This window comes from Melanerpes formicivorus, unplaced genomic scaffold, assembly GCF_026170545.1.
Source record: "Melanerpes formicivorus ecotype bairdi unplaced genomic scaffold, bMelFor1.0.p_v2 SCAF_14, whole genome shotgun sequence".
Taxonomy (NCBI): Eukaryota; Metazoa; Chordata; class Aves; order Piciformes; family Picidae; genus Melanerpes; species Melanerpes formicivorus.
In genome coordinates, this window is record NW_027142366.1 from 4,245,923 (window position 1) to 4,263,176 (window position 17,254).

At 41.8% G+C, this 17,254-nt stretch overlaps 1 protein-coding gene across 1 annotated transcript in view; it reads left to right on the top strand.

Annotated features, from left to right (window-relative positions):
- The window catches only part of GNA12 (G protein subunit alpha 12), a 46,213-nt gene that overhangs the window by 21,654 nt on the left and 7,305 nt on the right, over positions 1-17,254 (top strand). Inside the window, exon 3 of the mRNA XM_068146649.1 lies at positions 16,409-16,459. Coding sequence (XP_068002750.1) covers positions 16,409-16,459 — 51 coding nt within the window. The remainder of the gene's footprint in view (positions 1-16,408; positions 16,460-17,254) is intronic.

Consider the following 17,254-nt stretch of genomic DNA (forward strand, 5'->3'; position numbering starts at 1 on the left):
AAAAAGCATTGGATGTGACACTTGGAGCCATAGTTTAGTTACTCATGAGGTGTTAGGTATTAGGTAATAAGTTGGACTTGATGATCTCTGAGGTCTTTTCCAACCTGGTTGACTCATGATTTAAATTCTTGGTTCCAGTTCTGTCCTCTGCTCCCAAGATGGTCAGGTAAGGAAATTTGACTCATCTTTGGTAATAGCTTGTTTAAGTATAATACTGCGAAGCCTCATGGCTGGTCTGTAGTAGGAAGGATGAGGAGTTGGATTCCCTGGCTTCTGCTCCTGTCTCTGAAGACCAAATAGGAAAAGAGAAATCTGATCTGAGTTTCAAGTTAGAACTCTCCAACAAAAGTGGCACTTTTTAAAGGAGGTGAGAGTTAGTGAGTTACAGTTTGGGTTTTATTAAAAATTGAGAAGTAACATGAAGCAAAATGCAGCTGGAAACCTTTGCACAAAATTCTGTGGATATTGGCTAATCCTGTAGAATTTGTCAGTTTGCATCTCCAGAACCTACATGCTCAGTTTCATGTCATTTGCAGGATTCTAAAAATAAATGCTTAAATGAGATATGTTAATGGGCCTGCTGCCACCAGAACTCCTTGAGCAGCACAGTGTTTGGCTGTGCCAGCACTAGTGTGCCTTGACAGTCACCGAGATTCAAACTCAGGACTAAGCTGGAGCAGGAGGCAGAGCTGAAGATGCTTTTCTAATGCATTGTCACCTACACCAGGGAATGCTTCACTTGGTAATCTCAGTTTTGCTTTAAGTGCCACTGAGCAAGAGGTGAGATGAGCTTTTCATTGCAGGTAGGCTGGATTCAAAACCCTGTAGAGAATCAAGGGTCGTAAATCACTTTACACCACAAATCATTTTGAATTCTAGCAGAAACTTGTGCAATATCTCTTCTCAGTGACAGAAGCTGTTCTCTCATGCAGAGCCATCCACAGAAAGCTTTGTGATGGGTGAAATGGTTATTAGCTCTTCTTACATGCTTTCTACTATTGGAGAGAAATAAGATCCAGAAAGGTCATGAGTTTATGACCTCTTCGAAACAGTGCAAATGAAGAAGAGTTAGAGACTAGCAATTTGTTGCAGTACCTACCTGAAGTCTTGACCAAGTATTAAAGTACTGCATGCTCTGTGGAAAAATAAAAGGATTCCTGCCATGAATTTCCCCTGGCCTGAAGTTATGACAAAATGCAGCAGCTGGATGAAATGTAACCTGCATGGAATTGGGAGGATAAGTTGGAGAGTAATGAGCAGATCGTACATAATAAATAAGTGGATAACAAGAAATTGATATGCCTATCATACAGGAACTGAAATGGACACTAAGAGATGTGCTGCTGGCTGTTGTAGGACTCTGTATAGTCAGTTCCTGGCACTCAGCCTTTTTAAAGAAAGAATTGTAAAGATCACAAACTTAGGGCAAAATCACCTCTGCAGGCTGTGAAACGTACAGCGCATTAATACACTTCTCTGATGCCCTGCTGTCTGTCGATGCCAAAAGGTTGAAATTCAGACTTTGTGTGGTCCTGCTTTTTAACTTCTAGGTTCCTGGAGGTAGATTAAAAAGCCTTGTGTTTTTTGTGGGGCTGTGTAAGGCTGCCTGCAGGAGTTTTTGCTTTTTGGCTCGTGGATGCCAATAAATCTCCACTGTATTTTCGGTGCGGTGAAGGTGAGTAAGAGAAGCAGCTTCACTTCACAGGTACAGCTGCCATGCTGAAAATTCATTGCAGAAATTTACATTTTGCCTGATGACTGCCATTTTTCCCTTTGAAAGATACATTTTTGTTTTGTCACTTGTATTTTAATAAGAACAAATACTTTGTTGTCTGTCCCTCTTATTCATTGAGCCCATCAGAGAACTCTCCGGAGACTCACAGAATCAGTACCGTGCTTATCCTTACCTTCCTCTGTGTGCATATGGGAGCAGTTGCAGTTTGATGTCTTACCTTCAGCAATAGCACTGAAACACAAAATCTAACATTCTTAACACTGGAAGCTTTTGGCTCCCAACTCTTCAGAGTAATGCCACCCTGCTTCTGGAAAGCAGCTTTAATTTTATTATGCCTAAAATCATTAGGAAAAAATACTGGGTATGTCTGTCTTTGCAGAATTGTTGTTCTAAGCCCTAATTAGTGCTACTCTAAATCTTTCAGGACTGTATTGAATATAAGGATTTGTTCAGAGCAAGTACAGCTGTAATTAATCTTTGCATTCCCATCAAGAAATGTTGGCACATGCTGTGAGAAACAAGGAAGGAAACTTTCAGTTCAGGCTGTCTGAGCCAGTACCCAACTGCTGCTAAAAACCACTGGAGTAATCTCTTTATCCTTTTCTGTGTGCAGGAAAGTTCTGGGCAGAGACAAAGCCAACCCAGTGAGCAGCCTTTAGCTTTTGATTATGCTGTTTAATTTCATGTTCAAAAAGTTTCTAATGGATCTCAGTAATTCAAGGGCCTTCAAAATTGGCAGCTAGTGCCTCCATAGAGATTCCCAGCAATGAGACTGTATTCCAGAAATCTGAGCAAGTTAAGTGCATTTAAAGCTGTACTCTTTGTATGACTAAGGGAGTCTAATAAACAGTTCCTACTGGAATTTGGTGGAGGCAGGAGGGAGCTCATAAGTTAAATAATGACCATATGCATAGCTTAAAAGTGTGGTGGCACAAGGGGACAACTTTTATTCTGCTTGCAAGAAAATCCCAGCATGATGCAGACATATGTTAATATTTACCTGGTTGCACTAAAGTCTAAAAACAACCAAACAATGCAGTTTCACTTGGCTTCACTTGTCAGACTGGTTTCAACCCTTCAATCTCAAAGATCTAGCTGAAATGGAGACTGTAATATTTGTGTTCCCTCAATAAGGGTTTGCAGAGCTTTTGGTGTGTTAAAGCTGTGTGCCCCACTTGAAAATTCAGCAAGGACTGACTTTGCTGTGTAAAAAGAAAAGCAAGGGTTCCTGCTGCCTGCTGTTTGCTAATAGCAGTTTTTTGACCCCATGGCTGGTTTCAGGAAATGAAAAGAAAAAGACACTGCAGAAGAAGGTGAATGGTTTTGTTAAGCCCATCTCCCTGCCATGGCTCACCCTGTGCTCAGAAGAGCAGTGCTGACGATGCGCTTGGGCAAGCTCCAGTTTGACCAGTCAGCCTTTTACACCTCATTTGTGTGCTCTCTGTAGTCATTCAGCTTGCTTTCATAATGGTCTGGACCTTGTCCGCTCCATCTAGAACTGGGACAGCAAGCAAGGGTGATCTCTGGGTCTTCCAGTAAGAGGTTAAGGCTTGGGTTTTTCAAAGGGGGCCACTGAATTTAATAGGATAATGGATAATAAATGCTTTCAGGCTTTCCTGAATATCTTGTAGTAAGCTGTGTAGGATCAAGATCAAGTAACAAGCACAGTTAAACAAGCAGAAACCTCAAAAACTAGGTCTGTTTTCCTGAGGAAATCGTAGTTGCATGAGAAGAGATATTTGAATTTGCTTTTAATTTGTCACAGTGCCAGTGGGTTACTGTGAGTCTCTCATGTCTAAAAGAGGAGTGCCCAGCAGAACACTGTAAAGCAAGTGACAGGTAGGATAGCTAGTGATAACTTGCTCAGTTGGCTATACTGTGTTCTTGCTAGCTACCCAAATCTTGATCCTTGTGCAATGAGTTCTTGCAAAGACTATAGTTTTCTTTAACCTACTTTCTTGCTTTTATCTTCCCCTACTCCTGTCTTGCTAACAAGCCTGCTCTGCCTTGAAACACAGAATGTTTTACTCACTGAGTCTTGCAAGGATAGAGCTTAGTTTGGGCTGTAGTTTGGTGATAGAGTAATCACAAATGGTGGTTTAGGGAGTTCTGCTTAGCACTCTGCTCTTGCTTATTGTTGGCATAACTGGATTTTGGAAGTTCTACTGTAAATTGGGAAGCTCATCTGAGAGAGTGCAACCCCTATGTCTCTAAGAGCAGCTGAGGTAGTGTAGCTGTGCAACAGTGGAGGCTGTCATAGATTAGATGACTTCAGGATGCATCTGAGCATGATATGTTCTAGAAGATACCTCTTCAGGAGTACTGAGGACTGCCATGAGCTAACCAGCTGTTAACTGAGCACTAATGGAAGCAGCAGAGTTGTTAGGTTGTCTTCTCAAAGGAGAAAAAGTAAAGTTACCTCAATAGCCTCCTGCTCTGTTTTCTGGACCTGCACGAGCTGAGGCGGCTTTCTGTGACAAAGGCAGAGTCACAGCAGTTGGAAGGAGCCTCTGGAGATCATCTAGTCCAACCTCTCTGCCATACCAGGTTGTACAGGCAGGATTTTGATTATTCCAGAGATGGAGACTGTGCCACCTCTCTGGGCCACCTGTTCCAGTGCTCTACTAAAGAAATTTCTCATCCTGTTCAGATGGAACTGTGTGCAAGTCTGCTCCCAAAACATCTTGTCCTGTCACTGGGCAGGAAGTGGAAAAAATACTGGCCCCATCCTCCTGACAGCCACCTTTTAAGTACTCATAAACATTGATGAGATCCAACACACACACCTCTCAGTTTTCTCTAGGCTAAAGAGCCCCAAGTCCCTCAGTCTTTCTTCATAATACAGATGTTCTAGTCCCCACCTCATCTTCATAGGCCCATTGCTGTTCCATCACAAACAACTCCCTGTCCTTCTTGAACTGGGAGCCCAGAACTGGACACAGCTCTGCAGATGACTCTCACCAGGGCAGAGCTGTGGGGAAGGAGAACCTCCCTCGACTTGCTTGCCGCACTCTTCTTGATGCACTCCAGGATGCACAAAGCTGGCACATGGTCATCCTGCTGTCCACCAGGACTCACAGAAGGCAGTGTTGGCCTCCACCTTTTCATGAATTTGCAGCAGTACTTAAAGCAGCTCTGTGGAGTAAACCTATTTTGCTCTATTATTGACTTAGTACTGGGGGGAGGGGAGGGAAAGTGTTTGGAAACATCATGCAAGATTTTCTGTTTGAGAAAGTGGAAAACATGTTGCTCTGAGAAGTAATTTATTGACACCTTTCAAATGTCTCCTCTGTATACAACACAGATTCCTGCAGTTCAGACTGTGGCAGACTTGTGCTTCACTTGGCTTTACTCCTGAACAAACTGTTGGTGTTTGTCCTTAGAAGGTCTGCTTTCCACCCCACCCCCAAAACCTCTTCATTTGAGTTGCTTTCCTTGATATTCACTTCATTCTGCTGTGGAAAACTCAGTGAAATGTCAGACTTTAAAAAGAGTGTTTTCATGATAGAACTCTTTCCCATTTCATTCCCTCTCTGAATTCAGCACATTTAGGACTTTGATCCATCTAGTTTCATTCTGGTTGGAGGACAGCAGTGAATCAGTAATGATGTTGGATGTGGACAGAAAGCAAAAGAACCACCTACTGTATCCTCTCTTTCTCTCTTCTCTATCCCAGTCCAGCACATGCATTCTAGTTTTCAAGGAGTTCAGATGTCTGTCCACGTGTCTGGACTGTTTCCCCTCTCTGCAGATCAGTAGGATGTGACCAGGGCCTTAATTAGGGTTGTTTTTTTTACAGGCCAGTCTGCTCAACAGCTTGTAGAAGTTCATTAAACCCACTTCAGTTTCCACTGTGTCTTGATTAATTTACATCTGTGGATGAGGCCTTAAGGTTGTAAGCTAATTTGCTTATTTCATCTTTAGATTTGTTGTCAGATGCTTGCAGTTCTTAATTTGTATAAAGCAGATGCACATGAGGGGGAATACAAATAAAATTTTCCATTTGGTACAAGACTTGAACATCACTTGCAGGCTTTTTTTCCCTCTATGTAAGTCATCTGTAATAGACCTGAGCTTCAAGCTTTGTAAGAATTCATAGCCTGGCTTAGGTTGAAAGGGATCCTAGAGATCATCTACTCCAACTTCCCTGCCATGGGCAGGGGTGCCTCTCAACTAGATTCAGTTGTTCAAGGCTTCATCCAATCTGGCCTGGGACACCCCATGGGAGGAGACATCCACAGCCTCCCTGAGCAGCCTGTTCCAGAGTTCCACCACCCTCATACTGAAGAACTTCCTAAGATCCAGTCTAAACCTACTCTGCCTCAGCTTAAAACCCTTCCCCCTTGTCCTGTCACTGGACACCCTTATGAAAAGTCCATCTCTGGCCTTCCTGTGGGTTTCCTTCAGTTATTGGAAGGCATCTCTAAGGTTCCCTTGGAGACTTGTCTTCTGTAGACTGAACAACCCCAGCTACCTCAGTCTGTCTTCATAGCAGACATGCTTCAGCCCTTGGGTCATCTTTGTGGCTCTCCTCTGGACTCTCTCCAACAGTTCTGTGCTCTTCTTATGGTGGGGACACCAAAACTGGATGCAGTATTTGAGGAGCAGAGTAAAGGGGAAGAAAGGACTCAGCTGTAGGTGCACATGAAAATAGGATGGAACTGCACATGAATACAGCTGTTGTTCATGCAGTTACCAAGCCCATCTCCCTTTGTGAGCCTTTGCTCAGGGATGTTGGATCCTTTAGTGGATCAGTACCTGAACAGCTTTAATTTTCAGCTTGGGTAAATCCATTCCAGTTTTAGTGAAAGTAATGATGTGAGTTCTGTGTATTGAAGGGAAAAAAATGCAGGAAAGGCAGTCCTGAATGTTTTGACAGAGCAGATTCTAAAGTAAGTTTAGGTTACTTAATCTTCGTACTGAAGCATCAATAGTGCTAAGGTGTAAGTGCAAATTTGGAAGAACTTCCCTTTCTTGTGCCAAGGAACCTTCAGTACAGGAGAGTATGTTTGGAAGAGCTGCTGTGTTGTGACTGGATGTGAATAAATTGAAGCATTTTGAGATAACTCTAGATCAGATCACAGAGAAAGCTTGACTTGATTGGGTGGAGAGGCTGAAGCTTATTTTGGATCACTAAAGGTTGCTTCAGGTTCCCTATCACTCATGTGCTGGACTCAACATGCAATGTTGTGACTGGCACTGGAGCAGAGGAGATGAGATTATAGGGAGTGCAGTCACTTCTTGGGTGAAACCTTCTCACATACCCGATGTGAACTAAGGAATGAGGTAACTTGATCAGTAGTGATTTAGGAGAGTTAAAAATGCCTGTACTGGTCAGACTTCATAGAAGGCAGCACTAGTCTCAGTGTAAGGTGCTGAGCAATTTCTCAGTACTGAGAGGAGGCTAGTATGCATTGTGAAATTCCCTTGGTTTGGGAAGTCCCTGGGAGAGGAAGCACAGTGACAGCTGTCAGAAATGGTGCCTTCATAGCTCAAAGTTGGTCACTCTTTGAGACCAAACAAATACTAAGCTATTGCTGCAAAAGGAAGGGTTTGTTTCTAGGGCAAATGATTTTTGAAAGTCAGACATGGAAACTGGCTGGAAGAATCCCTCAGGCTTGCAAGCCTTGTGTTCAGCTGAGTGCTGAGGTAATGGGAATGGTGAAAAACTTCAGGCTAATGTAAGCAAGGGGGAATTAAGAGGGAATTTATAGTGCTGCCTCCACACTTGCTTTTATAGGAATCAAGCTACTAAATAGCACACCTGAGTGCAACTAAGATTAACCTCAGTCTGAGCTGCATCTGAAAATCTAATTTAAAATATGAAGTAGCTTTCTGAATCTTGCAAGATACAACCCCAGTGAGAGAATTGTTTTTAAACCCATATTTTTAAGTGAATGGGAAGGATAAGCAATTCTTCCCAAATCTTACAGGCACCTTTTAGCAACAGATGCAGAAAAGTTCCGGTAAACCATGCCTGAGATGATGTTTCCATACAAAGCAAAGCATTAGAGCACTCTGCAACAGATGCTTTGGTGTAGAAGTGGAGTAGGAAGCATTGTACTGCAAGATACTTAAGGTTACGCCTGTTGTAAAGTGCATTCAAGTTGCTTTGCTTTCCAGCTGGCCGTGTGCCATGGAAAAGTCCAAGCTCAACATTCTCTCATAGCTGGTGTTAGCTGTTTTTTCAGCCCACAAGATCTAAGATATTTACTTCCCATCCCTTGATCTGATAAGATTTGAAAGGGAAACTCACTGGTAAACTTGTGATTTAGTCTTGATCAGATAGTCGGCACTGCTGACTGGCTTAATTCATAAGGTAATAGCATAAAATTTTTTTTGCCAATGCCTATTCTAGTGCTGCAGATGGCTTCTGTAAACAAAGCCAAGTTTCAGGTTTGCATACTGAGCTGCTGAAAAAGTGTTGCACTAGGGTCACATAATAATGTCATTGTGCATCGTTCCTGGTGACTTGTGAAAACACCCAGTTGCTTCTAAATACTGAGGCACTAGTTGGAAATGCTCTTTTTGTGCGTGTGGCAGCTGCCCACTGAGATAAATAGGATAATTTGCTAGTGATTGGTGAGAACCTTGGACCCATCCTGCCATTTACAGCTCAGGACTTTCTTTTAACTGTGGCAAGTTTGCTGCTTTCAGCTGCCTTCTCTGGTGCGTTTTAGCTGGCTGTGCTTGGAATGAGAAGTCGAGCTGGCGTGTGTTAGTTCAACTTCACAGAGAACCTCCGGTGTTTGAGATGAAAGGGTTCTGGCAGCAATTGTAGACAATGTATTCGCTCAGACAGTTGGCAGGGAAACAGGAAGGAATCCTTTCATGGGTTGCTTATGACTGGCTCTGTCGTCCACTCGAGCCAGGAGGCGTGCGTGTGAGCTGGGCACACTGCTGATGCTGGGTACAGTCATCAGATGGGGTTTTGTTTGAACAGAACCATGGTTCTGCCACATGAATTGGGTATACATCCCCTTGCACCTCCTCCTTGAGTCTTGCTAGCTGCTAGTCAGGGAAAGCTTAGGAAATGTTAAATCACTGTAGCTAACATGCAAGTCTAGGTCAGGATTTTTCTAGAATGAATTAGAAATAAAAAGAGGAGGCAATAACTTAACCTTTTTGCATTGCACTGTGCCTCTGTGTTTTGTTTGTAGCCAGTACTGGTTTGCACCTGCTTTTCTTCTGGTCATTGTAAATCTGTGAAGCAGAAATGGCAGGGATGAAGAGACAGTAAGTAGGAGTAAAATCAAAACAATAGGCATTTCTGTTAATGTTTCTTGAAGCTTACAGTGTGGGATGAACCTGCCCTAGTCTGTTAACAGAAAACTCCTTTCCTCCTTGAGGCCCTGTTGCTGGTCTGCCTATATGAGACAAATGGACACCATTGTTAACATAGTATCAGGAGTCACTTCTCTCAGCCCCTTGATGTAGAAACACCCAGCGTTTCATTTTAAAAAGTAACTTTTTTCCTTGCAGCACTTCTCTGAAAGAGTTGCTGTATCTTACTGCTTGGAGAAGCTAAGGTGTAGGAGTTCTTTTCACCGCAAGGACTTTGCTCCTTGCAGTGAGGTTAGAATTTCACTCCATCTCAGGGATCCATGCAGCTTATCATGGGAGCTCAGATTAGCCTAGACCTTTTGATTAACATGAAATAAATATCACTTTGCTTTTTCTTTTTAATCCATGTGCTGTGAAGCCTACAGTTTGGCCAAGGTGTCATGTTGGGCGAGTTTATAGACAGCCATCCTGACTTGGACAGGCAGAGATTCTTTTACATGGCCTGTTTGTACTGAACTGACAAATAATACATGTTAAGACTATTTTCAAACCTGAATATCTGCTACCTACACTGTACAACTAGGCAGTAGGAAAGAGAGGTCATTTTTAGAAGAAGCTTGGAACCAAATAGTACTTTTTTATAGTTGGTATGTTTGCAGGGTACAGATAGCAGCAACTTGGATAAGCACTGGAGTTGTTGGATGGGAGCCAGTAACTTGGTCTGTTGTTAAGGAGGAAGTTAAAGAACACTAGAGAGATTTGGTAGTTAGAATTCTCTATGACTTAAATACAGAGAAGTGGTTAGTCTCTGCCTTGAAAGTGGTGATTGAATGAAAAATTAATGTTTGTCTTGTGTCAATAAATTTCAGGGCCCAGACAGGATGTGGAATATCTGTAGGACAGAACTGTGGCGCAGAATGGGCATCAGTATTTCAGGGCAGTTTAGGCTACTTCAGCATCCTTCTGACTGGATTCTTAACAAGCACAGACTTGCTTATCTCCTTGGAAAATAATACTGAATTCATCAGCTGTCACAGAGAAGAGAACACACTTCTGGCTGTAGTAAGTCCGTGCCCTGTTACCAATAAGGCTGAATAGAAGGGCAGATTTAGGAATACTTTGCAGGAAGAGCCTGCAGGCTTGGGGAGGGAGAGATGCTTGTTTGTAGGTGTAGAATTGTAACCCTAGGCCTTCAGAGTTTGTGAAGGATAACTATTTCTCTTGGACAATAGCAGGGTGCAGAGACAGGAGCTGTCATGGTGCTCACTTGCCAAGGATGTATGCAGTACAGTGGCAGGATGTTAACCTGCTGCTTGTGTGCACTAAGAAAAGTGTGTTCTGTCTCTGGTGAGGTTCTGGGTTCTAATCTCACTACTTAAAAACTTTGCTGACCTAATGTCTCCACCATCTTTTCAATAACTGCTGGCTGTTTTACCCTTCTGTGATACTAACGTTGCTCTTCCCTTGGGCCTCTGCTTTAGATGTCTGACACTAACATTCAAACCCCTTACAGTCAACGGGACTGGCATCCCAAGAAACCTGGAAAAATGAGGTCTTATTTGTCTGAAAAACAAAGATTTCACTTGCAAGATTGCATCAGCACTGCATTCTGCCAGTTTGTGTCTCTGCCAGTCCTAGTGGCAGAGTACATGGCTATCTGTGTATGAAATTGTGTCAGTGCTTAAGTCCATCCTGTATCTGAGATCTCAGAGGTTGAAGGCTAGGAGAAGCTGAAGCTTCTTTCTGGAATCTCCTGTGTTTCCTCCCTTTCTCAACCCTGCTTCTAAATGTTTTACCACTCCTGGATGAAGGGTGGGATACAAACATGGTTGTTCTTTTACTGGGGTCACTGTTGCCTTTGCCTTGCATATTCAGCTCCAATTTGTGGTAGTTACAGTGCCCTTTTCTCCATGTGCTTTGCTGTGTTTGTGGGAATCTTGTTAGATGTGTATTATGTGCTTCCTTGAAGTTTAACATTTCCATTCATCATCTGAAACAAGCTAAGACTGGCAGGTCTACCTTAAATTGTATGCTCTAAATTTAGCAGCTAGAGACAGAACGATCAGGAAGGGCTACATTAATGTTATGTCAAGAAGGCCTTGGGACAAGGAAAGGAAAAAAGCCAATTTGGAACAGAAGGTTCCCTTTTGTGTCTTTTTACTTCAGAGCAGGATTTAGAGGAACTGCATTTTAGAAGGAAAATTTTGAACTGAGCTTGTGTTTTGGAGAATTGGACAATGGGATATTTCACTGTCACTTGGGACCTGACCAATTGTCACTTTGAGTAACTGGCTGAGGGTTAAAGTGACAAGTTGATAAATTCAAACTTTGCAGAGCATTTCTTATGACTGAGTTTCTGTGGGTGTTTTACAACAAGCTACACACAATCTGGTCTGCATTTCTTTTCTTGGGATCCCTGCCCAAGTGTTTTCTCCTAGCCTTATGCAGTGAGGTTATCAATGGCAAAGGAAATGATGCCAGATTAGTTACAACACTATTTCTGTGTAAAGATGAATCTGGCCTGAGGGGATGTAAATTCAATTAGGTCTTTTTATGGTGAGTTTTTCCTAGTTATTTTTTGGAGCTAATATTAAGATGACATTCATACAGTGCAAAATGTCTGGAATAGAAACTTACTTTATTTTGTGGCTTTTTCTTCATGAGAATGCTGTTTTCAATACAGTCTAGCATATAAAAGAGGAATCTCAGTGCACTATTTCAGGAGTATATATTTAGATTTCACCTCTCCACTAGTCGGTTGTTAAGCAGATTGTACTCTGTTCTCTGGCTTCACCCAATGTTATACTGCAGATAGGACAGTTTTAAGAAGAAAAGGATAATCCAGTAGTGATGCTGAGTTGTGGAACTTGTGGGCTCATTTTAGGCCTTCTGTTTGTGTTTCTTGATTCCCCAGTTCCCAGATGTGCAGTGACTCATCCTACTGAACAATGGGAACAGCATCTCTTATTCCTTCACTTGGTCCCAGTTGGCAAAACTGTTACTCAGAGGATATGTATTGCAGAGGGAGACAAGATTAGCAGTGAGAGGATGAATCATCCAGGCCTTTGTGGTAACTCTTATGTGGTGAGCAAGAAGCTAAGGAAGGTTAATGGCCTGTACTGTGCTCTGGTGTACTAAAAAGGAGTAGCCGAATAATGTAAAATTCATAACTTGGAGGTCACGTTTCCCTCCCCCACCACTGTCCCAGAGAACACAGGGCATGGATGGAAGACAGCATTTCAACATCATGATGTATTAGCAAGGAGGATGAAAAAAAAACCAAACCCCACAATAAAGGCTGGCTGGTTTGTATCTACAGCAAAATAGATGATGGTCATTGATGGCTGTGTTGATAGAACTTCCAAATGTCAATGCAGACGTGCTTCACGGCCACGCTTTGCTGTGGCTGTCACAGAGTGGTGCTCTCTATCTAGGTGCCACGCCAGCTAAAATGAAATAAAGGCTTTCAGATTTCAGGAATAATATTCATTAATATTGCTAGAATATTTTTGTGAAAGGGAATAGTTTACTAACAGGGACATACAAGAAGATTTGAGTCATCTGTAAATCTGAAAAGACAGAGCCTCACCAGTCTTTTGTGAATGTTGTTGATCTGAGGAAGTTTGAGCTGCTGCAGTTTTTCTTGACACAGCCTGTAAAAGGTTGACACATCTGACCTGGACTTGTCATTTTGGTTTGGTTTTTTTGTGTTTTCAAGTGAACACTCCATGATGTGATTATCTTCAGGTTTTTTTTCCTAATATATTTATAAGTAACTTCAGCTTTTGTTTCTATTTTACTTCTTGCAAGCATGGCTGGAAATAGATTGCAGTGTTCAAAAATCTTAGGTGTTCTTTCATGCTAGAACCATTAAAATAGTGTGATTGAAGTCTGTCTGCCTAAAGATATTTTTAGTATCTGATGAATCAGTTGCAAATATTTGCTGCCTCTTCCATAGGAAGTCATGGTAGTGAACCAGAAATAAGTGGCTAAGATCTGGAAAAGGAGACCATTTGAAGTGCTAAGCCAGCTTTTGAATGTAGTTGAATGGCTGGAGAAACACTAAGAATTTGTGCTGAACAAGCCAAACCAGCTTGTTTATGGTCTGTGTCTTCAAGAGAGGAAAAAAGCTTGGTGTGAGAAGGACAGCTGATACTTTATTTTGATAATACTTTGCCTTGAGTGGAAAGCCTTTGGACAATTCATAAACTTTAAAACATGCATACAGATATTTATACACACACACAGACAAACATGTGTATTTGTTTGTATGTGTGTATAATGCCCAAAACACGAGAGAGCTTTGCATAAATAACAATTTATTGCTGGCATTCAAAATTGCATTCAAGTGTGGCTTGATAGAAAACTAAATCAATTTGACTTCTAAATTAATATTGCAATCTATTTTCCTTGGATGATAAGGCAAGAATTAAAAGATGAAGGAGTATTCAGCTAATACAATTCTTCTGATTAAGAATACTAGCACAAACCACTCCTGACACTTGGAGCTTCCATATTTTCCTCATTTAAATACATGCTAAGTTATTCATCAAGCCACTTGGTGCCTTCTGCAGTTGTTCTGCACTGCCTGCTTCATGAACTGAAATCCCCCAAGGGCTTCTCAGAGGCAACCACATTTTCTGTGAATCAGACTGAGATGTAGAACAAGGTTGCTCAAGAAATCTGTGGAGCTGGAACTGAATCCACACTTCTGTAGGCCTTGACACAGGACTTAACCAAGGAGCCATCTTTTAAGTAGGGGAATTTGAGTGTGTGATGTGGGCTTCAGACTTTGTTTTTGTTTGTTTGGGTTTTGCTTTTCCCCCCTTTCAGGTTTGTGTGCTGTGAATGTTTTGAACTTTCCTTAATATTTTGAGCTTTTCTCTGGAGCTTGTTGGGGATTTATTGTTTGGGCTAGGAACTCTTTGACTTAAGTAGGGGATGTCTTTGAATTCTGTGCTAGAAAAGAATGTTGAGGCATCTTCAGATCTGTCAGGCCATGCAGGCAGTGTTCCCACCTGTTCCAGCAACCTGACTTGTTTACCCAGCTATCCATGTGTCTTGTAATTACTGGTTACTATTTCCCAGAATGAATTCTTTGGTTTAATTGCAGTGTTAGGAAGAGCTGGAGAAGAAACTGGAGAAGTCTGTTTCCCTAAAGCACTGCAGCCATGAACGTGGGTTGTTCGGTGGCGGTTTGGGGTTTCTTTCTTCGTTAATCAGATTGTTTTCTTACCTTCTTATAAATGTGCAAACTGTTAAACTGATGGATGTGTGGGGCAGGAAATGAGGAGAGGCAAAAGCTGTAAATCAGGTAAACTCACTTGTGTGTCCCAGCAGTTTACATGCTTACAGCTGTTTCCTGCTCAGCGTGGGAGGGTATCTGGACAAGGCAAGGACTCGGAGAGCAACAGGGTAGAAAATAGGAACAAGTTGTGTCGGACACAGCCATCTGCAGTTGTGCTGCACATTGTATAGGACAAAGCACAACAGAGAGAATGATTGGATTTTATATCTGTATCTATAGGGTTTGTTTGGTTTTGGGGATGTTTTTTTTTTTGGTAGCTTCAAGTGATCTTTCCTTTTGGGCTCTCCCATCTCCTGAACATGACTAATGCTGTACAGGAAGACCTTTTCTCTTACTCATGCAGTCTATGGTATCTCTTCTGATCGAACGGAGTGCCAAAAAATACAGGAAATTACTTTCACCTTATGAAAATTCATGATTGTAAGGAAGCTCTTAGAGCAATTGTTCTTTGGAAACCTTCCCCCCTCTCCAAAAGTAAGGTGTTTTTTTTTCTGCTAGCAATCCACTCTAAATCTTTTGCCATACATGGAAGTTTTTGGCAGATGTGTGTTCTCTCTCCTTTCTGAAAAGACACCTCTGGTTTTAGATGCTAGGAAGTAATAAGCTACAGCTCCTTTTTGTCTGTGCCTTATGCTGAAAGTATGTAGTTGTGCAGGACACTGAATCCTCTGGTCTCCAGCCTAATTCTCCCAAATAAAATGTAGAGTTAGCATCTGTTTACAGTTGTACTGGAAGGGAATAATTCCATTCTGCTGTCCCAAGCCCACAGTGTAGAGGAGATTGGGTGGTTTAAGAATTTACTTATTGCTCTTGGAATCTGAGATGGTATTTTGAGAATGTTCTTTTTCTGAATTACTGACTTGGTGAGGGCACCTACTATCAATTTGGTTGTTACTGACACGACCTTGATCTTTGGAATATGAAATGTGTTTGGCTGCCTAAGATTATTGAAAGGCAGCAGGATTTTCCTGGTTTATCATTCTTATGACATGGCTACAAATGTTAAGACTCATGTCCTCAACAATACTTTCCTCTGAAACAAATGAAAGGGAGGTGTTTGAAGGAAAATGGGCCCCTGCCAAAGATGTTTTCTCTCCAGAAGTAAAGTATGTGCAGGGCTTCTTGTATTCACTAATGTGAAGTGGCACTTGATTTTGAGTATGATACATGGGCTGGCTTGTTTAAGAAAAAGAAAACCACCAAACCCATGAAACCTGTTAGGCATTTTGGAGACTTGACAGGGTGCTTGGTTGCATGGGTTAGTTGATTAGGTGGTGTTGGATGATAGGTTGGACACGATGATCATGAAGGTCTCTTCCAACCTGGTTTATTCTATTCTATTTTCACACAAGAATAAATTTTCTTTGTAAACATTGCTTATCATCTTCTCAATATAACTGCTAAAGGATTTTGTAGAAGATGAGCAAATCCATTGTTAAAACCCTTTGAGTCTAAAAGAGCAACTATCTGTAAACGAGAGAGCCTTTCAGAGCATTTCCTTTTTCTTTTCTTGACAAGCTCTAGCTGCAATTAGCACAAATTGTGGGTGACTTAAATATTTCACTTTTCTAAAGATATGCCAAGCAGTCTAGGATGTGCTTTTGTTCACTATTATGAATTTTAAACAAAACATACTGGTTCCTTTATGAATGTGTTTCATTTTCACTCCCACCCGGTGTCAATTATCTGCATTCATCATACAAGTTGAGGAAACCCTTGTTCTTTAAGCTAAAGGCCTGACTTGAATAGCACTTCCTTTTCAGTGTAAAGATTTACTAGATTTGAGCATTTATTCAGATCTCTACTCTCTCTCTTTTATTAGACATAACAGAGAATTGCTTTTAAAAGAAACTCTACCTTGCCTACCTGTCAGTGGTTTGTTATGGCAGCTCCACTTCATTATCAGCAGCTTACATGCATTAAACCATGTAGTACTTCTGTTGTTCCAGCTCCTGAAGTATTTCAGGGTGCTGTCCAAGCCTCCACTTGTCATACTGCTCTATTAGACTTCAGTGCACGTTGGGAGCTGGACTTGCTATCCTAGAAGCAAGCTTACTTCCTGTCTCTTTCCTTTTCCACAGGGTGAGTCGGTGAAATACTTCCTGGATAACCTGGATCGGATCGGTCAGCTGGTAAGACAGACCTTCTCTTTCTGAAACCACAGGTGCTGGAAGCCTGGGGGTGCTGTCATTAATGCTTTCTGGTAGTGTAGGGTTTGGAAGAAATGCTGTTCGTGGAAACTGTATTTCTGCACGTATTTTATCAGTCCTTCTGTGCAGTCTCTGGATCTCTTGGTCTTGATCAAATGGCTGGTGCTACTGAAGGCAGTAGAATGAAACCGTACCAAGTTAAAGATGCTAGCACTGGTAGGATTCAACATCTGCAATGAAAATAACTGTCAGGAGACTTAGAGGAGGAAAAAAGGGAGATGATTTTCCTAAATAGTAACAGTGCTAAGCTTCTGAAGAACAAGTCCTCTGCAGTGGTAGGCTGGGCCACAGCCTGTGTTAGAATGTGTTGCTGTACTTGCTGGTCATGGAGCATCAAACCTGAAAGAATTATTTCTGCTAAGGCTTGCAAGATGTAAGAGCAATGAGCTGTGAAAAACTAGATTTAGAAAAAAGTTAAATCCTTTCAGTAATGACTTGATCTGCTTTACTGAACACAACCTAAATGGCAATAACCCTGGAGCTAAGAATGTCAGAATGACAAAATAGACTTCAGCCTGAAAATGAGAGGCTGGAAGGATAAAAACTTCAGCAAAGGCATTGGCCCTGTATTTTTATTCTCCTATGTCTCCGGATCCTCAGTAGCTGTTTACCATTCTGTTGAGGTAAATGGTCGACAGGGCTTGATGTTGAAGCTGATTATTCATCCTTTGCTCATTAATTAAAAAGATCTTGATGGCTTTCCCCATCGCTTCCCTC